The sequence below is a fragment of the Aricia agestis genome, chromosome 4 (genome assembly GCF_905147365.1).
Source record: "Aricia agestis chromosome 4, ilAriAges1.1, whole genome shotgun sequence".
NCBI classification, from domain to species: Eukaryota; Metazoa; Arthropoda; class Insecta; order Lepidoptera; family Lycaenidae; genus Aricia; species Aricia agestis.
Window position 1 is genome coordinate 4572783 of NC_056409.1, and position 27693 is coordinate 4600475.

At 36.0% G+C, this 27693-nt stretch overlaps 1 protein-coding gene across 3 annotated transcripts in view; it reads left to right on the forward strand.

Annotated features, from left to right (window-relative positions):
- The first annotated feature begins 379 nt into the window (after positions 1-379).
- The window catches only part of LOC121726312 (paired box protein Pax-6), a 41133-nt gene continuing 13819 nt past the window's right edge, over positions 380-27693 (forward strand). For 2 of the 3 annotated variants that reach the window (XM_042113621.1, XM_042113622.1), the window contains exons 1-4: positions 380-443; positions 8390-8615; positions 13726-13906; positions 22800-23016. In XM_042113621.1, coding sequence (XP_041969555.1) covers positions 431-443; positions 8390-8615; positions 13726-13906; positions 22800-23016 — 637 coding nt within the window. In that variant the 5' untranslated portion in view covers positions 380-430. Of the gene's footprint in view, positions 444-8389; positions 8616-11309; positions 11328-13725; positions 13907-22799; positions 23017-27693 lie in introns of all 3 variants that reach the window. The other variant, XM_042113620.1, reaches the window with a different exon arrangement.

A 27693-nucleotide genomic window follows, 5' to 3' on the forward strand; every position in this document is an offset into this window, starting at 1 on the left:
CCGCTTCGAGGTCAATAAATTTCTTACGTTGAACTTTTTCTTTGCAGGTCAAAGCGGAAAAGAAATGCTCTCGGGGAAAGGGAAACATCGATTTTGAATCGCGATAACGAAGTTAATTTGCGATTTCTATTTGTAGAATCAGTTGGGAAAGTGCAGTGTGCAGGGGCGTTGCTAGACCTGCTTAGGGGTTTCCGTAAAATCGATTGTGAGCTAGTGCAGGGGCGTAGCTAGATTAGCAAAGAGGTTTCTGTAAAGACGCCGGTGGGCTAGTGCGGGGGCGTATTACGGGGCTAGGATCGGGGGCATCGGGGTGGCGCTGCACGGGGGGTGGGGGCGGGGGGCGCCAGCGCCCGCGCACGCCGCCACGCTGGTGGGCGGACTGGTGCCGCCGCCGCGGGAACCCACCACGGCGGCCGAGGCCTTCTGGAAGATGCCGCATAAAGGTAAGGGAAATTATTCACTTTGAAAAAACGGGGGGAAAAGGGGGTCTGTCTCGAAAAAGAATAAGGCATTACCATGGGAACTGATGACGAGAGAATACAAATTAATGACAATCTTCAAATGTGGAGCAAACTAAAAAAAAAAAAACATTTTTTTTCTAAGAGCGGTTTTGTTACTTTAAGTTATTGGTGCAATGTTTTAATTCGGTAATATCTTAAGGACATTGCAAGAAGTAAAGCCAAAAGGGATTTGATATTACAACCATGTCCAATATCGCTGCATATAATAAAAATAAACGTCCATAAATCATAACCATCCATCCGCAGTCGCGTAATTAAAAACGAAGACATCACACATTTTGATGGCAAACAATTCGCTAACAAGCCGGTAAGTTGGACTTCTCAACTGCGAAGTTTGCCGGCGCCGGCTTTGTGGTCACTTCGAAGACGTCTCTTTGTCGCAAATTATACTGCAACTTGTATTAAAGTCATTCAATTAGGGACTGACTTATAATTTTAGAGCATACTTTTTTAAGAAGTTTAGAAGCTACAGGCTAAAAACGAGAGAACAGATTTTGTTTAAATTTTTCAAGGACTATGTTCAAATTTGTTATTACTTATCAGTATCTTATATTATGATAGTTTTTCATATTGTTAAGCTGATGAACAAAAAAGTGACTTGGCTTCATTAACTTAAATACATTTTATAATAGTGATTTACACTATTGTATAGCACGAATGTCACAATTATTGTTTTTTTATAGAGAGTTGTAGACTAACATTTTAGGACATTCTATGTAAAGTCTGTGTATCTGCCGTATCAATTATACGGAGCATAAGACACAGGGGCTCCCAATGTGTGTCAGCAAAAATAATAAAAAAAATCCAGTCCCAAATTGGGCCCAAAAAAAAAATATACCAGTAAAGCTACACTTCTGGTAGAGTAAGAAGATTTTTTTATTCATTTTGTGAACCGTATGTCAGTGTCACAGAGTAGAATCAGGCATAGTAGAGCCACTATGAACACAGCAGTACTGCGCGACACTCTAGTACTATGGAACGTGAAAATATGTCGCGTCACAGCTGCAGTTTAGCTATATCAAATGCAGTTTCACCTTTAAACTCTACCACAACTCTACTTTTTCCACCTTTAAAGTATTTTTTTGCCGACCGTACGTCACAGAGCAGCAAGCAGAGCCGCAGCTGCGGTCTGCTCTGTGGACTTTATGAAGTGTTCCCGGTGGATGTTTAATTAGCGACTTAGCATCTTGTATCGGATGCGAGCTTTTTTGCAAAGTACTACACTATTTATATTGCCTTAATTAAATTTAAAAATCTTACTTTTCAGTTTTCAGTATCGTTACTTTTTAATTACTGGTCTCGCACAAGGATTGCGATCTACTTTTTGGAATTCTTATTTGTGGTTGTGGTAAAAATGTATTTACATGTTTGTTGGTTGTCTTATTATATTTGCCATAGTTCAATGCAATGCTGAAATTCGATATATAAACCAAAAATTTCTGTACTGTTTTTCCGTTTTATTTAAGATTCATCATAAATATTTTTAGTACTTAGTCTTTCTCTTCAAGTTTTATGGTAAGGATTTATGTTTTATTTAATAGTATAGTAATAAGTAATAATATAATAACCTTGTAAATATAATTGGTATGAAACGCTAGGCTTTATTCTATACAGCGTCTAAAGTAGAAGTTTGGTTACGCTCAAACTAGTTCATATTTAGCGTCTGCCAATATAACTTTGTAGCGTCACCTTTAGTGTTTCAGGAGTTTCTATTGGAGCGATAAACAAACTGGATATTATTATTAGGTCCGTCCTTACATAATATGAAATTGGCGTTTTGTATGGGAGGAATATAAAGTCGTTTTTTTTGTATAATAAGTATATTTAATTAATCAAAGTATGTACCATTGTTATCGATGCATTTTTGCCATCTTTATTAAGGGTAGTTCGTTGATCCCTTTACTAAAAAAAACGGAGGGACGAGAGTCAACAAATTCTTTGAATGCAGTTTGGACTGCCACATCAGAGTTATTAAATTTTTCCTTGTAGGAAGTTATCCAGATTCCGAAAAAATTGTAATCATTTGGATCAAGGTCCTGGGAGTACGGTGGATTCCAATTGCAGCTTCACCAGTTTTGCGGCCGTCTGTTGTGCGGTATGTGGTCTAGCGTTGTCCTGAAGCAGCAGTGGCCTAGAGCGATTGACCAGCCTTGGTTGTTTAGCAGCTAGTTCTTCCATCATGGTTTGCAGTTGCTGACAGTAGATATCTGCCGTAAGTTTGGCCAGATTTTAGAAAGCTGTAGTGAACGACATCGGCACTAGTCCACCAAACACTCACAAGTAATTTTTTCTGAGTCAATTTTCGCTTAGGGCAGGATTTGGCTGATTCTCCAGGGGACAGCCATTGCGACGTACGCTTTCGATTATCGTAAAGGATCCATTTTTCATCACAAGTAATGATTCGATTTAAAATCCCTCTCCAGCAGTCGACGCGTGTTTTCTGGTTTGCTTGACTCAATTCATGAGGTAGCCAGTACCCACCTTTCAAGTTTTATGTTAAAAGCAGTTTTATCACTTACACCGAAGCCTGCTGCTAACTCTGAAGTGGTTTGCGATGGATCCGCTTCCACAAAAGCCTTTAATTCTTTATTATTCATTTTGGTCTTGGATCATCCACGGGGCTTGTTCTGAAGGTCGAAATTTCCAGAACGTAAACGTTGGACCCAAAACCGTACCGTGTTTTCTTTTGCGACACCAGCGCCATACACATTGTTAATTCTTCGAGCTGTTTCTGCAGCACTCGTGCCACGGTAGAACTCATATTCGTACCTAAATAAAGCGATATTATTTCAATTTTTCCATTGTGCGATATGAACGACTCCAAAGAAAAAATGATCAAGAAAAAAACAAATAAATGACTGTTTTGGAAACTCAAATGTACCAAATAAATGAATATACCTATAAATTTGAATTTTGAATTCTTAACCAAAGAGGAGATATTTGAGATCACAGTGGCATGTACAACAAAACGCCAATCTGTAAGGACCTATTATTAACAAAGATGTAGTATAAAATTTATGAATAAGACTTTGGTTGCCATAAAAATCAGTCATAAAAATCATGAATTCAGCATTTTCATGACTAAATTTTTTGCATTCTTACTAATTAATAATAATATAAATTGGGAAAGTGTGTCTGTGTGTCTGTCTGTAGGTACGCTTAAACTTGAACCGATGGATGAAAGGTATAAAAATACTTTGAAGACAATGGGAAAAATGTACGGTAAACGAATTTTCATGCAACGGAGTCACGGAGTTGTGGACGTCATATTGCTGTGTAGGTCATCTCAGTCTTGCCCCAAAAATAGATCCATTATAATGTTCATTATTAAATCATGACATTTGACTCGTTAAATCACAACTTGGCAAAGCGTTTAGTTATGGCTGACTGAGGAGCGAGGACGCTCGCCAAACGTTAAACGTCACATTACACAGACATTTACAGATATTACATTGATAGAGACAGATAGAGCAAAATATTCAGTTGGATAAGGATGGTGATAAACTATTTAATAATCATGGATTTAATCTCCATCTATTTATTTATAAGCTGTTAGCTAAAATAGTCAGTCTGTTTTGCATGAGTAAGGTGATTTTGAGTTAGGTCCTTGGTGTAGTATAACTTACTTTAAAAGAAAAGAGAAACTGCTGCTGAAATAGCAGTAAAGATAATAATTATTTTAGGGTATCTGCAACTTTGATCATATCTATTTAATGATAGCAATCATTTACTCTGTTTAATAATAAATAAAATATCTAGTAATTATCAATGTGTTCTGTGTGCTTCTTTTTGTTTTTATAAACTACTAGCTAAAAGCCGAGCTTTGTGAGGGCTCGCGTCGTTTTTCTGCGTGGTAAGTAATAATCTTCAAGGCAGTTTTTTTTCATATTTTAATAGTAACCAAACCTTGATTGACCGATGATAACACATCTACATATAAATAAAAATTACTATGTTAAAGCAAAAATCAATAGGCGTGATAGTTTTCCGTAAAGTGGACCACAAAATGTTCAGGTTGTGGGATATACTAGGGCTCGCTTTGCTCGCCCTGACTTTGCTCGCCCTGATTAAATGCTGACAAGGAATTAATATAGAGCTAAGTGTAAAATATGACAATAAAGCTGAGAGCTTATGTATATTTTGTATGTTGTGTAGTAGACAATATTTTAAAGTCCAATTTAGGGTCAATTCAGACCGCAACACGACGCGTAGATGCATTTCTAAATTTGTACTTACTCAATAATTGACAGATTCAAATTGCGTGAGACGTCGTGCGAATCTGTCAAATCCATACAAATTTAGAAATGCATTTACGCGTCGCGTTGCAGTCTGAATTACCAGGTATTGTTATATTTTCAAAATCTAAATTTTAGAGTTATACTAGTAGATAATATTTTAAGCTGTGAAGGCTTTTACAGACAAAAAGAATTGAATATTCAAACCGTTCCAAATTTAAATTCATAGAGACTCATTGATGATTTGAAAAAGGAACACTGTTGCAATAAACGTTTTGTATCTGAATGGTTTTTTTTATTTCTACTGTCAAAGGGGCGTGGTTGCAGAGATATTTGCCATAAATTATTGCACGGCAAAACACTCGACTGTCAAGGACTGTCACACGATAAAATGTTACGTTTTATTATTAGTGCAAAAAACATAATAGAGTAACTTACGACTAGAGAAATGAAAGCAAAAAGAAAAATAAAAAGCCCTGTAACTTGTAAGACATATTACTTACCCATATCAAATACTTACAAAGACATGTCGTTTTTTGCACGTTTTATCAAGCAATTAGTTATTCCTATTTTTCTGTGTATTTCTATATTATTTTACTGCTACAAATAATTTTAATTATTCTTACACAATATTTTTATAACATTTACATTGAATTTTATATTTAAATACAAAAATCAAATTCTCTAAATATAAAATTAAACAGGCGCAGATCATGCAAACAGGATTTTGTGAATCCAAAATGGCGTTGACACAATTAAACGTACCCCATAGATTTAAGCGATTCAAAAACAGATACAAAATAATAATAAGAGGGGTACTTAAGGGGTCGGCTGGCCAGGTGCGGCTGTCATGCGCAGGGTGACTACCCCTATTTACTACATAACTTAAAACTTGGTTAAACGTTTGATTAATGTTTAGCGTTATGTACATGGGACGCGTGATGTGAACGCATCCTTTTTTTTTAAAAGAAGTGTCCGTTAAAAAAATATGATTGGTCTGTCATTATGTGATACTAAAAAGATTGCTCATTTGTTATGTCTTTGCTTATTTGATTTGAAGTTTAAAGAGAGAAGGGAGACTTTTCCGCATCAGCGTCGTTAGACGATCGTAAAACGTGAAGTTAGAAAAATACTTTAGTTCTCATTTATCGGAAACGTTCTTCAAAAACTTTCGAATGACAATACTCAGATAAGGATTTCCCAGATGGAATTTCGGTGCATGCCTTTTCTAAAAATGGATCGGAGCAGTGTTTTAGCAACACGTTGAAAACAGAAGTAAAGTACATAAATACTCCAGATAGCACATTGCTTTAAGCTAAATAAAAGCCAGTAAATATGTTACATAATAGTTTTTACAACATTAAACCTATATTGTGGGTGTAATGTAAAAAAACTACAAGTACACATAAATTTATAGAGTCGCGCCCATAAAAACGGGGATTAAAAATAAATCGCTCGAATAAATTGCACCTCTGAAATTAAAACACTCCCTCACACGACAGTTGGTCGCGGCGCGGGGGAGAGGCGGCAGCGGGCGCATAGGCGGAAGCGTTTTACGACAAGCTATGATATATATATGGGCATTTAGACGAATAAAAGAAAATATGTAGGTTTAAAATGACTAGAAAGATAGACTGTTTGTTTAACCGAAATGATAGTGTTTCGAAGTTTGTAAAAGTTTCAAAGTTTTTTCAGTCGCCTAAATTATCATACTTCATAATTCATTGGATAATAATAAGTAGGTACGGCTGAAATTACCGTTAAATAATTAATTAAAATTATAGTAGGTACATAGCCACCCCAGTTTTATGTACCCGCTAATCGCTTCAACTCAGCATATATACAGGGTGCGGGCGATTGTCCATTGTTCTTTAACAGGCGCTTGTTAGTGCCGGAGGTGTTGTTGGCGCGCTCGCCGAGAAAACGCGAGTAAGTGGCGTTCGGCATAATTAATTACGACGACGTAATCAACGCCATTATTAAGGCTCGGGTTACTGCAGATTTTATATCAACCGAATCGTATATAGCTCGTAAGTGCCTGGATTTTTTTTGCACCTATAAGGTACCTACTACGAAGTAAGAAGTACGAAGAAAGAAGTAGTAGGTTACATAGTCTAGAATGTGATAATATTAATATGTCAATTTGTAACAATTCTCGTAAGTCGTAAACGACACCATTATTAAGACTTGGGTGGCTATAGATTTAATATCAACCGAATTGTATAAAAATGTTTCGTAAGTGCCTGTTTTTTTTCAATTACAACGTTTTTTTTTGTCAAGATTAGGTCCGACAAAGTTGCTACGAAAACAGGAGTAAGTCGGGAAATTAAAAAAAAACAGATAGACGTTGATAAGTAACAATATTCATAAATCATAATACGTAAAGCCGCAGATTAAGTGCAGATTTAAAATTAAACAAATCATACATAACTAAAATTTATTGTGTCGTACGAAGTTGCTACAAGGACAGTGAAAAGTCGCAAAATAAAACAAATGATAAAACTGCTAACCAATTTAGATTTTCGTTTTTCTTTTCAAACATTTGGAATACCATGTGTTCAGCGATAGTTATTAAATACAATTAATATTCCGTGCACGCGTTATAAAGGCGTACCCCCAATCAAGCCTGCCCTAAATTCGCCCACAATTGCATTCAATTGTTCACTTTTTACCGCGAGGCGTTTATAAGGGGTGTGCTAAAAAAGGAATTGTCTGTCGGCCATCGGAGCTAATTCCATTGAGGAGTATTGGCGCGAAAACGCGCTCGCCATCTGTAAATCAGTTTGTTATCTGTTGTAACTAAGCTATGTATTATGTAAAGTGCTCCAAGGCTTTAAATGAACGTGGACGGGGCGCTGCTGGTAAAGGAGAACTGTCAAAAATGACGTTTTTGTATGATAAAAGCGTTAGCGTTAGCGTTCCTTTTCTCGCTAAGTTCATTTAAAGCCTTGTCGAGCTGAAGGTATGTGTTAGTTACGATAAAACCAAAAAAAAGTTTAACAGCCATCCAAAATTTAGTAGTATCTCTCAAAAGAATTAATTGAATGCTTCATTTTGAGCAGCTTTGAAAAAATTTTCCAATCAAAAATCGATTTCCATTCTGCTTGCAGTTAAGTCTTCTAACCTCAACATAGCTCAAGCAACAGATTTATCTTCACCTACAACAGATTTTAAATTACATTTTTTTCTTTAAGAGATTTTAGCGATTAGAAAAAAGTTAATCCATTCACAAAAAATTGCAAAAGAAAGGTTTTTTATTCTATTGAATCTTAAAACCTTCATCTGCGAGCACTTAAAGTTATTGTGGTTTACGAAATCCACAAAACCCTTTTTGTAAACATTTTTTAGAGTAACCGATAAGATATTGTAAGATTTTGCGATTGAGATCTATCCAAGTTGGGATATTAAGTATGTAAAAAATTATGAAGGTTCGATATAGGCACTTGAGTTTTTAGTTTTCAAAAGGAAATAAAATATTATTATACGTCTTGAAGCTGTAGGTAATCCCCTTGTATAGTACGATAAAAGTTTACTACCTCATGAGTCATGGTACCACGGTCTTTTGCTCTTATGTGTCAAACACTAAAAAACTTAATTTAAAAATTAGAACTCTAACGACGTCACGATTTCCAGACGAGCTGATGCACAGCGCGGCGATGGGCGGCGGCGCGCTGTTCGGTTGCTCGTCCGCCGGCCACAGCGGCATAAACCAGCTCGGCGGGGTGTACGTCAACGGCCGACCGCTGCCGGACTCCACGCGCCAGAAGATCGTGGAGCTGGCCCACTCCGGCGCGCGGCCCTGCGACATCAGCCGCATCTTGCAGGTCTCCAACGGCTGCGTCTCCAAGATACTTGGCAGGTTGGTAGAGATTGCACTATGAAATTTAGGTAACGCAGTGGACTGACGTGATCATAAAAATGATATAAAGGTAGGCGAAGAATTGTGGCACATGATTGGCTTTCTGCATGTAAAAATTACCTGTAAAGGACCCATTAATTTTATGATGCCTCACGTAAAGTAGAATAAAGATGCACCTGACCTGAAGTACGATGTTGCTAAGACAAAAGATGTTAATGCAAGGGATGATAACCTGGCGATAGCGATTTTCGCGGCACATTTCTTCGAAATGGATTCGAATTACATAAAGGTTAACAAGTAAATGAAGCTAAAGAAAATCCATGAGACCATGTCAAATTTAATGGAAACAATAGTGTTATACACACTTAGGGCCTAATATTATTAAATGAAGTCAAAACCATTATGGGAATATTGTAATTTAACACACTATCAAAGGGCACCCATAACAATCGAATAAACGAATCACAAAGGCATTGTCGAAGAAATGTCCAAGACGTCAGGGCCACGCGTAAATTGACGGAATTCCCACTACCTCCCGAGGATGCGGACAATGCTCGAACAAAGCCGAATTAATATTTGAATGACTTAATCAATACAAAAACTTTCGTTTGCATTCCCATACACGTCCATACACGCATTGTTTTTGTTTGAATGAAGTGCGCGGCGGGAGCGACGTCGGGTGTCGTAGGGTGCCGCTGATTGCGATTTTATCGGTTCGGCTCGGGAGGGCCTCAAGTGTATATTGAAATATAAATCCCGTAATCCATATTAGTTTTAATGCTACTTCAATTTGTATTAGCGACAGTTGTTTTAGTCGGACATGGCAATAGCCCTTAATCTAAAAAGTAAAAAATACACAAATTGTATTTTTTCTTAATCCTAAACAATAATTACATATTTATCCTTCGTCAATCCATTACAAGTTTGAGATGTAAGGATTGTGAACTGTCTTCAAAAAGAAAGAGGGAAGATTAAAATAATACAAATATCCAAGCGACATTGGAATACGAAAATCTGTAATGCCTGTTACTCCTAATTTGCCAAAGTTCTTCCTGAAAGTAAACGTTCTAATTCCTATATTAACATAATAACAATGGTGCAAAAGTCAATTGGGAACAATGAAGTAAAAGACGTCAATCAAAAGAGCTAGATTTTTAATGTAGGGTGTTCATGGCAGGGCTGTCCCACGACCGCCCCTAAATAAAATCAAAATAAATAATATTTGCCCGTAATTGGCGCCCCTGCTGCTCGCTGAGAGATCTTGTGCGAAAACGATTTTAACATTGGCCTCGGGGCATAATATTTTTGTTGGAGTTTTGAATAATAAATGCCTTGTGAAATTATTAGAAACAACTGAATTAAAACACTTTCATGTGAAACTAGAAGTTGAAATTCGAACATTATGAGTTACATCTTTTTGCCATTATAAGGCTAGGTGTCTTATCAATGTTGCCTTTTTAATAACATAATATTATAGTAGCAGTTATTTTTAGAGATATTTTAGACAAGGATTTATTTACAGTTCGATTGTTTACATTACATTTTTTTGTTGGATATTTTGATCGTAATTTTTAATTTTAACTGTAAAATAAACAGATAAATCAATTGTATTTGGAAGTTTCGATTTATTTAGTTTTCTCTTTTTGTTTTCTTGTCTGATCGTCAAAATGAAGTTATCATATTGGAACTTGTCTTCGATCATCAATCATTCACATGATTCATCACGCAATTTTGAGAGAGATGTCAGTACTCTATACGTTATTTAAAAAAACCTCATTCTGTTCATTGATACGCTCTTACTATAAAGATTAAACAAAACTAATATTGATGCTGATTCCTCGATTCTTGGAAAACCTGGATTAGATGAGCGATTTAGATGCATATTTAGGTTTAAATAATTAATTACATGAAAAACAGAAAACGAATATGTAATTACTAAAATTTAGGACTTATCTAGGATATTGTAATAAAACTTCTCATATACGAATTCCTTTAAACATTCTATCCCTATCTTCTAACAAACATTTCCAAGAACATTATTAGCAGTTTTTCTGGAAATTTCGTCCTTTTACCCGTTAAATTAATCGTCTAGGCGGCCGGCTGCAAGTGCTATATTTTCTCATACACCCCTGACATTCTTATCGTGCCAATTACGATAAAGGGGTTCCGTACCTCCTTAGGGTTTGTAAAGGGCAAGCGTGGCGGGATCCCTAATTAAGGAGCCCTCCCGCCAAGCTTGTGTGATTCCGTTTTACGTACTTTTATTTCTACAACATACTAATTTATTAGGACTGTACGAAGTTTTACTCCTACTAATTTGGTTCGGAAGGACTTTTATAACATTGAGTGTAGTAGATACGAGTTTTGTTTCAAGAAGTTACGGAATTTCTTATAAGAAATTGAATTTAGTCTTGTCTAAACTTTTCAAATAAGTAACTCAAAAGTCACACCAGTTAAAAATTTACTAGGAAAATTAAGTTGAGTGAAAAAAAAAGCAGTGTGTGAAACCATTTAAAGACGTAGTAGAGTCAAATATTTTTTAAATACAAAGATGCTATTCCCAAAAACTTAATGGTCAGTGGTCTAAACTTGAAATTAATATAACTTGCGACACTGTCTAACGACACTAACCCAATAATCCTAAGTTTAGATGGAAAGAATAAATGTTTCAATATGTTTTTCTTTTTGTCTCAGATCAACATGGAACATGAAGTAAGTACAGAACAAAGCTATAGTAAAGATAAACACAGCATCGCTTTTTACGAAGTTAGTTAAACTTGACTAGTTAATGCTGTAAGCTGTCCTGAATTCATTTAAAGATTTTTTCGTGCAGTCGAGGGCCCAATACATCATTCAAATCCATGAAAAAGCGCTACAAATTCTTTTGAAACTAAATTTTACTTGATTACGAGTTACGACCAATACTTGATATCTAGAAAAAATACACATACTTAAAAGGTTTTTTAAGAAGACTCATAATCTTAAGCCACACAAAAGCCAAACAATATTTTTCACAAACACAAAAATATTAAACTACTAAAAATTCACCCCTGTTTCCTCAAAAAAAAAAAAAAAAAACAATTCGGCAGGTCGTTCCACTCGAAAAGCAATATCTGATAAGAGGTCGTTAGCGACGGGGTATCGCGGGATCTGACCCCCTGTCCCGTTCAATGTTATATTACCTCTGACAGGACCCTTATGTCCAGGATATAAGGACTGTGATCGCAGAGCTCCGAGATGAAATCGGAATCTGTATGGAACTACGGTAGCTTGGTGCCATAGTGAGAGCGATAACCGTTTGATTTAGATTTGAAAATATTTTATTGAAATACACTTTAGATGGAGCCGTTTTGTTAATTATTATGTCCGCGATTTCTAGATAAATATTAAGAAAAAAAAATTAAAATACTAATAGCAGCAAAATTTTACAGTAATATGGAAAACAATAGGGCAAGATAAGCTTTCAGGGCTATTTTAGAGCATAATAATATGTAGTCTTCTGATCGACGAAAGTTATGATTAAGCTATGTTCACCTTCGAAACTAACTTTACCTTATATGAATACTCTCAGCTAACTTTGAGGCTGTGGAACACAATAAAATCATTACAAATAAAATTTCATCAAACGTCAGAAAATTGGCCGACCGCAGTTTTGGATGGCGCCCTATTCTGAAATATCGCTCGGGGCTAAAACGATTACGACTCGCCAGAGGCAACCACTCGACGATAATAACCAAGTAATAGCTCACAATGACAAAGTAAACAAGTATTATCGACAGATGACGTTATATTTATTTAGTTGTAACAGTCTTTTAATGTTTGTGTAACCGGGATTCGTTATTTTGGTCTAAAAAAATATGTTTTCTTAATTTTGATTTTGTGATCTACATTGTGCTAAAAAAAGTAAGGTCGTAATGTGGCCTTAAAATTAAATTGATATTTAAAACAAAACTGTATATTATCATGTCTAATGAAAATGGGTGAAAACCCTTTTACTTCGACAAAGGTTAAATGACTTGATTATTCTATTTACTCATCTCCTGCTTACTGTTGTTAATCGAGTTTAAATAATTTTATATCAGGATTAACTTTATTATTTCTTATTTTAGATCTCTTGCGGCTTCAACCAAGCTATTTGAAAAAGCCATTACTTACGTCACAACTCAAATAATATTGCGTTATAGAAAAATTATTAGATACGTCTTTTCCTTTCAACATTCCCTCCAATCTTCGTCAGTTTAGACTACAATGACCGTCAACACTATTAAGACGCTGCTATCGACAATCGTATCATCCCTATCGACATTTCCTTCGAAATATCGACACATGTCGATCGCGACAATAGCCCGTCGAGTACATCCTATCCAGAATAGTGCCTCGTAAAATACCTTAAACGCCTTATTTATACTGGCGGAAGAGTGGTTTTTGGATGAATTATATTTCGCGAGGCGTACAAAGTCGGCGATAGAGTTTGTATGGGTACTCGAGAGGGTACAGTTTGGGAGATTATATTCGTAATTGTGCCCTAATGCCGTTCTAGTGGATAGGGCTGTGATGTTTTCAATTGTAACAACATACGCGCCTCGTTTCTCTCGAGTGCTTACATTTTAAGTACTTTCGGAATGCGAGATTTATTCAAAGCTTTTTAGGGATTCATTTAAGATAACATATTTTGTTACAGCATTTAGTATTTAGTATATTTATACATTATTTAGTTTCATACTAATTATCGCTTTAGAAGCACGGAGCTTGGAACAAAATGTTGTATCCGCCACATTTGCAAACTGTGCAATATCAAACCCCTTATAAGGCTATCATCGCAGTACATCACAAAATAAGGATAAAGATGAAACATTTACCTATCTCCAGATTTCTGTAACATACCTATTCAGGTCAACTTGGCGTATTTTCAATTTTGTTAGTCTCGCTATAAGTACTATAACTTGAGAACGGCTGAAACGAATTGTCAAATTTCAGTTTTGAAATATTCGTAGATGTTCAGAGAAGGTTTATATTAGGAAAGAAGTGATAAGAACTTGACCGGATCATCTAGGTAAATATAAATTAGCATTTTAAGGTCACTAAGCGCCAAGAAAACCGTTGTCCGCAGGTACTACGAGACGGGGTCCATCAAGCCGCGCGCGATCGGCGGGTCCAAGCCCCGGGTGGCGACCACGCCCGTGGTCCAGAAGATCGCCGACTACAAGCGGGAATGCCCGTCGATATTCGCGTGGGAGATCAGGGACCGCCTGCTCAGCGAGAACGTGTGCAATAACGACAATATACCCAGTGTAAGTGGATATGTTCCTTAATACGATTGTTTGGAATTTTTCAGGATGGGCTTTTATCAGTCACTATATATATTATGTTAAACTAGATGTTGCCCACAACACCGTTGCGCCTAATTTTGTTGTTTATTGCGCGGACCGAACATTTCTGCGGAATGAAAACTACGCTTTGTCCTTTCCTGGGACTCAAGGAAAATGTATACAACATTTTACTAAAATCGGTTCAGGAGTTTAATTGTGAAGAGGTAAAAGTCTCAAACTTATAACACAGTAATTTACGGCTATACAAAATTACAAATCGTTTGGTATGAAGTTAAGGCTGTAGAGTTCAGACTAACAAAAGTTCAAATGAAAACTGTTGAAAATATGGTTTGAACAAAAGTAGTGATGTGCGTTCATCTGTCGATATCTTGAATGTTTCTCTCGTCGCGCCCCTCGGAGTCCATTGTCAATATGTCGACCGTATTGTCAAAACATATTCAAATAAACGAACTTAATAGCCACTTTTGTATCGAAATAAGCCGGACAAAATTGAGTATCCATCTTAATCCAATTTTAGAATATAATTTTCGGCCATATGCTTCGACCCCATGGCCCATTGTCCAAGAATTTTACAAGGGTTTCTGCAAATCTGACAGTTTATAAAATGTCCTATGGTCCTTTCGGGCCATTGTTGGCTATACAAATTATTGACTCGCACTCATAAATTTAACTTTAATTCGAATAAACTGTCCGTTTTATAAAGTGTGCCGATCTCAGTATATAATAAAATTTGTGAATTTTATTTGGTATCGTAATTTTTTTAGTTTCGTGAATCCTATAAGACCCGAAAAGTCTGTTGTATTTTTTAATGCCATCATAATTTATATTCACTAGGTCATCGTTAAAATTTCAATCGCTCGTTATAATCATTAAATGTTTTTTGGCTACACTGAGATAAAATTTAAATTGCTACACTATTAGGCTACACTGAGATAAAAGTTCAAGCGAAAGCGAAATGACGCCTTTTTATAGTTAGGAATATAGGGAACCTAGGAAATCTTTGAGAGAATTAATAACCTTTTTATATATTTTGCGAAGTATCTTAGAACTAAAGGTATTGAAAGACGAAAGAAAGAAAAAAACAATACACGATCCCACAAAATCCAGTCCAAACTCTATAATATCAAATAGATAAGTATTTGAGAATAATCTCAAACGAAAAAGATAAATCAAACATTTCGAGGACATCGTTTCAATTAATATCCTAACAAAGCGAGAAATCCGCCCGCGACTAACAATATGTTTACATTCGGACATAAAAGGTCCCAGTTTTGACATGATTAACAGAAAAATTGGCCCGGATGGATGATAAAAATTACAATATACCGCTTTTGTGTTTTTTTTTTCGTACGGCAGATGTGTCTCGCGTACGTCGGCTTCGATTACCGATCCTGTCACTGCCAAGGCTTTATTTAAGTGCGTGATATTTTTACCGCCAATTTTAATGTCACTCTGACATCCTTAGAATAAATTGCAGATTAAATATGCAAAGGTATCTTTTGGTTGATAAAATTAAATTTTAGGTAGATTTAATATAGCTTCGGTTTCTTGTGATAATGATGTATTATTAAAGGTGTAAATTGTGTAAGGCGGCCAAATTATAATAATTATGTATATTTTATTTTGAATAATGTAATATAAATTATAATATACTTCATTAGTTTTAATTGTAAACATAACTACAAGAAACTATACCACAGTTATCGATACTAGAACAGCACCTGTCTAGTTAAGTCACGTTGAATTCAGCAACATCTAAAAACTAAACATAATATAGCCTCCGTGCACAACACACCTAGGTACACCTATATACACACGGGGGGGCTAAATTAGAATGCTTCATCCCTCGTGCCTAGAAGATTCGGCGCCGAAGGGGCTATTTTTATGACTGTCGTACGCACACGGCCCACTGAGCAAATAGGTGAATAGACTAGATGCACCGACACGTATGTTAGAAAGGGATAGGTATTTATTGCGAGTTGCGTAGACTTAGTCATAACGGTCGAATGGGCGTGATGTTTCTTACCAACTGAGAGCGGACAAAAATACGCGGAACAAACCTCGATGGCGCGTGAAATGGCTTAAGCGCCATATCATATTATTCCGTAGCAATAGTTTTGTTTTAATGATACCAGAGGTATAGAATTAGTTTGTTCTGGATAAGTGGTTAAATAGTATGTATTTTAGGAGCATAAGTAAAACGCTTGTATACTTTGTTTTTAGTAGCTTCAGTCATATTTTTTTTCAACAAATAAAGTAAACGGAAATGAAATTATGCCACTAAGCTGGCAATCAATCACATTTCACATTCTTAATATAAAAAAATAACTTTTCAAAAAATATCAACGAATAGTTTCACGTGCTCACACTTAAGTCATTTCGGTTTTGGCGCGAAATACAATAAGGGAGCGTTTCACGCGTGGCTGCACAGAACATTAGTTTTCTCGCTCGCACGCACGTCGCTCTCTCGCTCCCGGATTAACGTCAACTGCTTATGATGCTAAAGGAATTGACGGTTGAGTCTAGATACGTTTATGATAACATCAAAGAATATATTTTTCTGTACAATATAATATTCCTTGATATCAAATTCGTTGGTCCGCTGTAAATTTCTGTGAACGTTAACAAATGATAGATGTTATACCTAAATAGCGACAATTACTAATCCAAGTCCCAAAATTACAACTGAGAGTAGTAGAGACTAGAGACACACAAGTGAGGTTAGAGATCATGTTATTTTAAAAAAATATATTATTATAACCTACTTACCAAATGAAACTAAATAGAGACTATAAATGAAATAAAAGGATTGATCACTGATCAATTCTTTTATTTCATTTATATCTCTATTTAATTACAGTTGAAGTAGCTGGATAGCTGAAACTTGGATGGGATCAGAGAGTTTGAGTCTGATCTCATCGAAGTTTCAGCTATTCTACTTCAACTTTCAAATTCTCTGACGCCATTAAAATTGACGGCGAGAATGCGACGTGCGTGCAAACGAAAACGAAACCAACGTACGGCTACATAATACGTGACGGTGGCACGAAGCCTCCAAAATGCGGCTCAGTAGCGTTTGGGCGGTATCGGGTTACGGGACCTCTCGCCCGTGTCAATAAAATACTTTTACTGATACTGATTAGTAACATGGTAGCAACTGAAAGCAGAAATAATAAGTTTTTTGTATTATTATGTCAGAAAAGTTTGCTAAACGTTTAGCCATTAACTTTATCAGCAAAACATTTGAAACAAAAGGGAAATATTATGTCTCTACTCCCTGAATAACCAAAGTAATTTTACGAGATTGATATGTATACGCTGCGTTTTATTCTTACGTTGGAACAGATGGTTTTTTCATGTAGGTGCATAGGTCCGCAAGAATGAAACGCTCGAACAAAAGTTGTAGTCCTTGAAAATTAATTACACTCGAAAACATCCCACAAATTCTTGGAATTTTAAAACTACAGCGTCACACAAGGTTTCTGAATGCTTAACCTGGTATTTAAAAGATCTCAAAAGCAATGAAAATAAAATACCTAATTTAATTATTAATTGTTATCATTAAAGTCATATTACAAATTGTAACAAATTATTTATGACAAATTATCCTTTTCAAATATCGTTTACCGCAAAATGATTGCATGAGCAAATGAGTTCTACCGCGAAATTGCGGTCAATAACGTTAGCTTTGCCTAAATATGATACTGTCATAACGTTATGTACTCGATATTCAGAAGTCGACTTAGTATAATTATTAATATTCAAATTATGCGGTGCGCGAGCTCCAAAGAATCGGCAGCTGAGAAGCTTAGCCAGCCTGAGATTCAGCGCTAACGCTACAAGGAGCAACATTCTTTAATATTCATAAGAGCGCATATATATAGATTTGGTTCATGCAATAAATTAATCAACACGGCAAATAAACTATAATTACACAGAAATCAAACAGTATCTAAAGCGCGCGGAGCGAAACGCCCCTGATCCTAGGAGAATTGGGAAAAAACCCCAATCTACCGCACCCTAACCGCTTCCACGGGGAGTAACGCAGGGAGCGGGGTCTCCGCGGGTTAAGTTAAAATGTTTATAGATAATACCGATGCACGTAATAGTAATTCTAATCCCGAAATCCCGGGGGCCGGCGACCCCCGACGGAATTCGCAAGTAATACCCTTTGTCGAGAGCGTTCCGCTTTTTACATTCAATAGTTCAAATGGTAATCTTTTGTCCTTTTGTAACGTTTCCTGTATTTCATTAATTACTTTAATTCCGGCTGTAATGTCTGTACACTATTTTTATCGCCCTCGATTCGTAGTTTTTACGAGGCCACCGATGTTCCAAATGAATGTTGCTGTAAACGAATTTATCGTCTCTCAAGCGCCCAGCGGCTACATTTCACACTTCTTGGTACATTACGTTTTTAAAACTCTTAAGTTTTTCATTTGGATGACAAATTAGTATTACTTAACAATATGTTGTTTTGTTACTAAAGGTTATCGATATAAAATGAATTATGTTCACAAAAACATCATTTTTTGTTTTTAATGTTTTACAATTTTTTTAATTGATTGGGCTATCGATTTTGACATAATCTTCGATATTATCGCTGCTTTGTTCTAAGCGGACCACCTACTCGGGGATCTCTAACACTATCGTAACCGAATGATCTATTGCCGTGTCTCAAGGCAACGACGTGCGTACGCGCATCCATAGTGACACATGTCAAACGTCAAAGTGACAGGAGAACGCCCGCGCGCAATAATCCCGGACGAGGATATTGCAATAAGCAGGATACACTGCTCGTCTATCAGCCATTAGACTTTCGTCCGTCGTTTAATATATGCAATGTATACCTCGTTTTATGTTGCCTCACCTCTCGTAACGAATATCATTGCGTGTACGCATGTCACATAGCATGTTGAAATTCGATCCCTTCCCTCACACCAAGTTTCTTTTTTGTCCTATATTCAGCGTGCGGCGTTAATTAAGAAGCGATCTTTACTCCGAGAGAATATTTAACTTTACATAATTGTGCTCTTTAATGAGTAAATTATATTTTGTAGGTTACTCTGAGTTTCGATCAGCAGCTAATATTTATAAACAATAGTAACAATAGTATAATTATTTTGCAACAGCTTTTTCTCGTTTGCATCTCACTTTCAGTTCATTTAGAATACTTTCCAAATATTACCTTCCGTTTACACCCTTACATATTGTAATGAGACCTTATGCAATGAAAAATATGAAACAATAACTGTAACCCTCAAATCCAATAATGGAGAGCACCTTTACTTTTTAAAATCTCATTTGGGCCCCTCGTCGGCCGACGCGACGCCACGTGGAGTCGGCCCTTTATACACACCGTTGATCACTGATTCGACCGCCTCGGCGCCGAATGACGTAAGCGACGTTGGCCGCCATGGCGCTAAAATTTGACCGTTCCAATATAAATTTTTATCATTTTGTTGCTATTTTTTAATAAAAATTATGGCTGAGGAAAAAAAGATATTTTTTTTGTCGCTTAGGTAATACCCATTGATTTCTCATTTATGACCAGTACGTTTTTATAATGATATTAGTTATTAATTATTATCAAGTAAACAAAAAATATTATATAGGTCTACCCAATGGTGAAATACTCAAACCAGATATGTTACTACCGTGCGCGTTGTGAAGCTTCAAATACGGCCCAATTGGGCCGTCTGTTGTTTAGTCTGCATCGAGCGCAGTCACGAACTTCAATTACTTTTTCGGACAATCTGGAAAAAATCGAATTTTCGTCATAGCTCAGGCGAAGAAAGAGACAGCGATACGATTCGACGTTTAAAAATAGAACTGTCTCTTTTATGTAAATGGTTTTTCGTATCTTTTGTTTCACTTATCTGTCAAATTTGTCAATGTCTTGCAATTTTGAATTTGAAAATTGTTCGGAAGAGATTTTAGCCGGAAAATAGTATGGACGTAACATATCTGTATAAGTAGAATATAATTGGGTCTACCAGAATCTGATGGCAAATTTTGACGGCAGTTTTTAAAAAATATCCTTGATCATTGGATAAATTTTTATATTTGCAAGTTTCACACACGGAGTAAGCCGCTAAAGGAAAAAAAAGGATCAAAATGTTTTATTCCTACTACTCCGGTATTGCTAGAGTCAATCTATTTTCTCACTTTTTGCCATCAGATTCTGGTAGACCTATACTAAGAATGATTACTTCACAATAATTAGGAACGAAAAAATGTGATTGGCAAAACTTTTAATAATTTATTTAAACTACCTTATAAGATTCTTATTGGATAAAATATATTTGTCACTATATTTTATTACAACTACGATTGTAAGTGGAAAGGGAGCAAACGTGCCAATTAAATTTCTGGGTAAAATCGTCCAACTAAAGTCAGTGATGTAAATGACTGAAGTTCACTGGCCTTTGCTGACAAAAGCACGTTAAATTGAGCCATATCGGGCTAATCCCACTCAAACTGACAGCTGATCAGTAATTTTATTAATCTTAATGATTATAATAAATTATAACTTAAAATAATCATTGAGGATATAATTTAATGATTATAATATTATAATGTGTAATTAAATTAAAAGTTATTACTTAGTATGTTACAAAGATTATTGTCCCAATTGGAATCTCTTCTACAAGGTTAGTCTGATAGTAAGTACAATGTTAATGATAATAAGTTACAATTTCAACAAGTGTACAAGTTTTGAAAATTGCAGAAAAAATATGTAGCGATAAACTAGTGCTTAAATGAAAGATAAAAAAATAAAGTACTTACTTACAAGTAAAATAATAATTTTTCTTCATTACTCGAGCTTCTGTAAGCAATCTCTTCCAGTCAACCTTATGTTTATCGGATTGTCTATAAGAGATTGTAAAATTCGTGTAGGTGTACAAACCTATTTAACAATGAAAAGGTTACTTAATTAACAATTAACTTAATAATAATAATAATAATAGAAGTAATGTAGAAACAAATTTATGTCTAACGAGCTTTTGCCCGCGGCTTCGCTCGCGTTAAGAAGTATCATTATATACAAATTTTCATCCCCTATTTTAACCCCTTGGGGTTGGAATTTATCAAAATCCTTTCTTAGCGGATGCCTTCGTCATAACATTTACCTGAATGCAAAATTTCAGCCTGATCCGTCCAGTGGTTTGGGCTGTGCGTTGATAGATCACCATGTCAGTCAGTCACCTTTATTTAAGAAATGGTGTCTTAACTTATTTTTAAAAATATTAATCGTACTAGCGTGGCGCGATGAATTTCCAGTCTCAACTTTGTTTATTTATTCTGCCAAAAAGACTTGTGCTTTCTGAGGAATTGGCGACAAACAATGAAATCTCCCTCTAAATAGGCTACAAATTCTACCTATACCAGATACCTGGTATAAAATATTAGTATTGGCGCTGGCAACACCTGGAGCATTACCTTCCATTAGCGGTACATCGGATTAAGCCAACTAAATGTTGCTACAAATTATGCTCGCTATTAATTGAAATAGTTCAGCTATTCGAATATAGAATTGTGAGAGATTTTTAAATGTTATTTGATATAAAAAATTAAGTGCTTGCCACTTTTAATATCAGTAGTAGCGCCATGATGGGAAAAGCCTAAAATTCCTTTAAGCATTATGGCGGAAAAACTAAAGTTGGCAAACATATTATACTAAACTTAATTCTTCCTATAGATCCAACGACGTAGGAGTCACAAAATAATTAAATTTCAAAAATATAAAATGTGCCTCGTCTCATGGCTTGTCCCATAGCTGATTGTGCCTAGAATCTAGATAGACACAATGAGACTTCCCTGTTCCATGTGAAGTAGATTGCGATAACGTAAGCCAAGATTCCGTCAGCTCATTGCAGGGTAACCCAGCTGATCGTTGACACTTGCATTTTTATTGGCAATCAATATTGATTGACAAATGAAGCTAAAAAACCTTAATATTTAATTCATATTTTTTTCATTATTAGGGGGTTTGTAGATTAATTGTTGAAATAGTTGAAATAGTTCACGTTGGATACATTACATAATAAATGTTATCGGCAATCTTCGCGAGCGAGTAGGCATGTAACAAGATCTAAATCTCTGCCAAACTACACCATGGCTAATGGGAAATAAATTGCCAAACTCCCCCTTTTAACTCCCAAGTACGTGTAATTTAAAATTTAATATGATTACTAAATTCCAATCGGGAGCCTCAAAGGGACACAGATTAGGCCAGACCCCACCCTCACCCCTTCGGGGCCTAAAAACCCCAATATCCATCCACTTTCGCCGAAAAAGCACGCATGCGTAAAAACCTGACTCACACAAATGGAACCCTATGTATGCCCATTTAACACGTACAAGTACATACAGACAGCGGAGCGTCCCTAGATAATAATATCTATCTGTTTTCTTGTTGCCGTGGCGACGGGGAAATACATTTTTCCGGAGGGCGGGCAGCGCGCGCAAAAGCGCGAATGTGACCGGAAAAACTGTTGACATCTGAAAAGAATTTGGCTAAAAGGAGGTTATATATTGCTCGCGAATGATTTGTATATTTTTGTTTGTATTTGGTAATGTTAATGTTTACTTCTAAAATACAATAAAATATATTTTCGCTTGTAAAAGAATATTTTGCGGATATATTTTGTGTTTTTGAAAAGTATTAAAACTTTAATTACTTTTTGTGTAATACACGGGAGATACTAGGTATAACTTACTCTTTAGATCCACTTGTGCTAGCCAAAATAATAATTTGCTAATCTTTGTTAAGAAGGGTAGGCACGATATGAACTATCATGCCTCCTAGTGTAAATACTCTACATTTCCTAACCACATCCTCAACCTACAGGTGTCCTCAATAAACCGGGTACTCCGGAACCTGGCCTCGCAGAAGGAGCAAGCAGCATCAGCCCAGAACGACAGCGTGTACGAGAAGTTGAGGATGTTCAACGGGCAGGCGGCGACGGGGTGGTGGTATCCCAGCCTCCCCACCGCGCCCGCGCCGGCTATCCCGGCGCCGTTACCGCCGCAGCTGAACAGGCCCGCCGCGGAGGAGCATAAACGAGGTAAGAGAGGAGGAGCTTAGTGTACAGAGAAAGATAAAGGTTGACTCTATCATTTAAGATCCGTAGCAAGTCATTGTCTAAACACACCATGCCGAAATTACGCGGCCGAAGTTCCGCATGATAACGTCAGCAATGTCAAACGCATACAAAATAACGCGACACAATTTCGCCATGGTGCATCATCGGTAATTTAAAATACATTGCAGGCGGAATCATGCGGAACTTCGGCCGCGTTTTCGGTCTAGTGTGTTTAGACACTACATCAGCAGTAATACATCGATTTTCTAAGCTTGTGCAGCTGGAAACTTGTGTCAAAAGGTCAGGAGGCTAGTCTGCACTCACAGAGAACAAGAATGTTGCATTGGATGCAAATAACTGCCAGACTGCATATTTATTTTCTTGGTTGTTAAATCAATCTTGCTTAAGTTATGGAATATTAGCATAGTTTTAAGAGTCGTAGCGGCGTATTTATTTTGTTATATTTTAGAGTCAATATTATTTGTGGCACATGTAAATCTTACGGTTATGCATTAGGCATATTACGATTTACAGCATAATCATTTACCATCAAACATAAAATTGTAAAATACAACATCATTCGTAACTCGTAAGCCTCCTAATTTCGTCCTTAACCCGCAGCATCAAAAAGTTATATTCAAAGACACGGTCCGCTTTCCCGTCACGTTCCACGTCAACGTGACGTCACGAACTACACCCGGGCTGAAAGCCGCCTTATCCCGGCTTTACTCGCGTCGATAGAGCTTAAGGTTTTTGCTGAAGGACCGATATGAAAATGTGGATGTCAATGATTGGGTTGTGCACCTGATTTTGTGCAGTAGTTTTTATAGTCGTCAGTGTTTCTATTTCATTTCACATTCTCTCTTAGGAGGGTTGAGGACCTTGTCGTAGCATACATGACATTAGACATAATATTATGAGTACCTAAAAATTGTTATTACTTTTATTTACCAATAAAATAATAGTAATATATGTTTTCATTAGGTAGCATTTATGCCACTTTTTACAGGGTGTACAAGATTGCTAACGTGTTTATTCAGATTTCAGACAGAATCAAAGGCTATTCTAATACATATATGTATTTACTTACCGATAAATAACAGTCAAATATTTCAATTTATTGTTTAGATCTGAATAAAGTTTTGCGCGACCATTAACAGACCTCTGCTCTACACAAACAAAACGTCTCAAATAATTTTAATACTCGCAAAACTTCTTTGAGATGGCGACGGCTTTTCTCAATTCGTTACTTTTACCGAAATCCTTTTAACAAAGTCAAGTTCTTGGCGCAAACAATGAGACATAATCTGGCGCACCACAGTCTACGTGCCTGTAAAGAAGCTCGCTAACAACTCCCCACTCCCCACCCCACTGGGGAGCCCCCATCCCACTGTCTATGATTTATGATAACATAAATGTGAATGGTTTTTATTGAAAGAAATTCTGTCTTGCGAAGTTACTACTTAGGTATGCGTGAGTTTTCGTATTGATTGCGAATTGATTTATAAATAACTCTACTTATTATTATGACATAGAAAGATTTGTAACAACAACTGTCACAGTCAATTTTTCATTCCTGTGTCAGTTAAACCACGCTTTTGATTGGTCAGTCAGTCATATCACGATTCACGATCGACAAAAAATGCTGAGTGGCGTAGTTTTATGCATGTGTATGCGTAAGAGGGTGTGAATAAAGTTTCCTATGAAAAGGTCGTGCGCTTTCTTGTTTTTTATTATCTGTAAATATAGATAGTAATTATTTTCTTTGCTTATATTTCACAAAAATATTTAAAAATAGAGAAAAAAAACATTTTCCATTTTTAAAATTCGAATTTCCTGAGTTTTTAATGTAACACGAAAGTAGCACATTTGAAAGTGGATTAGCACTTCACACTCGACGCGAATTAAACTTTGCGTCCTGGCCGCCACGTGACCTGTCTTCTAATGACCCCCTCCCCCCACCCTTAGCCGTAACTACCCTCAACTTTCAGTTTTCACTTTGACTGTTCCGTTGGTTTTTCGCTGTTAAAAGTTTATTTTTATATAAATTACACTTAGGTTCAACTTTCAGTAATTTTGAGGACAGATAATTTAACGATTACTTAACTTTAATTAATGAAGATTGTAACATAATATTTTTCTGTCATGTAACAGTCATCATTAAAACGCTCCGATGAGGCCGATACAGGTTTTAGTATTTTTGTTCTAATTTTCAATAAATCGATGCATAATATAGTTAAACTACGTTTTTTACGTTATGTAACATTCGAACGTGATCGACCGTAGAATGTACAACGCACATGGTTACGTATTTTGTCAATAATTCAATTCTACATAATATAATTTTAAATGGGAAAACAATAGAGAAGTAGGATGGAAATATTTACATAGAGTTTTTGGTTCACTCATGGCGCGTTCGATATTTTAAACATTTTTTTTCGTTGAACAATAATAGTCTTAAGTCGTGAATTTGAAGTTTGAACATAATATTGAAGTATTTTTAGCAAAGTTGTTATTTCTTTATTTCTTTATTCGTGTACGGTAAATTCTAAGTCAAAGAGAATTTTGGCCTTCTGTACATTACGCCAAAGACTACCAAAATAATAATTAATGTATATTGTATGAGTGTATAATTATATCCGTTGGTCCTAAACTACAAAGATTTTCATAAAAGGCCTGTCAGTAGATTCATAATATTATTTTCCTGGGTAACATTGGCTACTTTTTCGTTGTTATAGTTTTTAATACTAATTTGTAATAGGAAATGAATAAAGGCCACAGTGTGTGGCTGCGGCGCAAATTGCTTGTGCACACAGGTTTAGAATATAAACAGCGAGTGGACAAAGCGGTTTGCTGTAAAGCCGCGTTCATAGCACGACGGTCGATAATGTCAGCTTGTAAAATGGCGGCTTTACTAACGTGCATCTTTTCTGATTGTGATTAAAAGTTGCATTTGTATGAAATGGATAATATCACAGTAACTACGTCTATACTCATAAACGTATTCATTATTATTGGCTCTGTTATAAAGCGATTCAATTTAATTTGGTAAGAATAACAAGAAACAAACATTAATCATAAAAATATAGTTCAGAAGTTTAGATTACTGCTCTAAAAAGGCCAAAGATGTTGCCAAAAATGTAACATACATAGTAAATATTTCGTTCCAATTTGACGTGTCTATATGAATTTTAGCGTCTATTTTCAGTCATTATGGTATCGACTTTACAATGCGGTTGCATTACATTTAACTGTACATATTAGGACGAATACCGCCATGCTCACACACCATGTATAAGTAATCATGTCGTCAAACATATTTGAAGATTGATCGGGACAAACAGACAGCTAGTTCTACATAAATAATACATAGTTAGCATTTGTTATGCTTCAAAACGAAAAAAAGTAATACTTAAGACGGAATACTTAAAAACTTTTACGTTAAAAATATATCTAAGCTTAAAGCTTTTTGTAACAGATATTACTTTACAAAACGTGTAAGAATAAGTTTAAAATAAAATACGACGTAATATAAATCAAAGTCATAACAAAACAAAATGCTTATTACATTAAGTCACGACAGAATTTATTTCCTCCAAATCTATAAAACAATTTTTCGGATAATATTTTACGGAGAAATAAATTGGAAGTTTTCCAAAACAATAAGTATGGCTCGCGACTACGTCTGTGACCGAAGGGTGAATTTGTAGGTAGATTTTCCGCGGAAACTTTAAATTTTTATACCTGTAAATCCATTCTAATCTAATACATACCATAATATTTTAGATGCGATAGTCTCTGTCCGTTACTCCTTCACGCTTAAACCGCTGAATAGATATTTAACTTGATAGGTAATCAAGTAAGGATAATTTAGTTTCCGAGGATCGGTAGGTAATTTGTATCACGGCAAAAAGGTCCTTTTGCATTTGTTTTCGATTTATCACGGAAATGGTAGTTTCTTACACTGAACGAAAAATTTAAGCGTGTTGGTCACTTACGCTCATTTTGGGTAACTTTGAAGTTACCCAAAATGACGTCTATATTGTATTGAAAGAGCTGAAGGCAGCTGTCTCTGAAGTCACCTTTACATTTAACATTTTCTTTGTCTACTCTTAGTCTATGTAGCGTTATTGCAAATTAAAAAGTTTAAAGGTTCATTCAGTTCGTTCAGTGCCAGGTGTCAGAACTATCGGTTACAAGAGCGATCACTCGAACGAACGAATGAATGAAACAATAGCTTTTAATTGAACCGCCGAGTGGATCGGTCGTTGACGCACAATTGACTCGCGAGTGAGTCGCAATTGAGTCGCAAGTGAGTCGCAAGTGCACTCCGCTGAACGCAACACGTGTTACTTTGTAATGCGAGCCGTTTTTGTAGTTAGATGGCCGACGAGACGCCCAATTCACGAATTCGTAATGCTGTTTCAGTCCGCGATTGATCATAATAATTATGAGTGAGTGAGATAGATGATCGAAACAGGATTCTTTCATGAAAATAGATCTCTCTAGGTTTTAGTTAGTTCGCGGAGTACAATCTCTATAGATTGTATTGATTGATTGGTTCTTATGATTGCCTTGTAATGGTTCATATTACATTACATTATTGCCCACCAAGAACTCTAAATAAATGCGCAAATAACGTAAATCACAATATTTAAC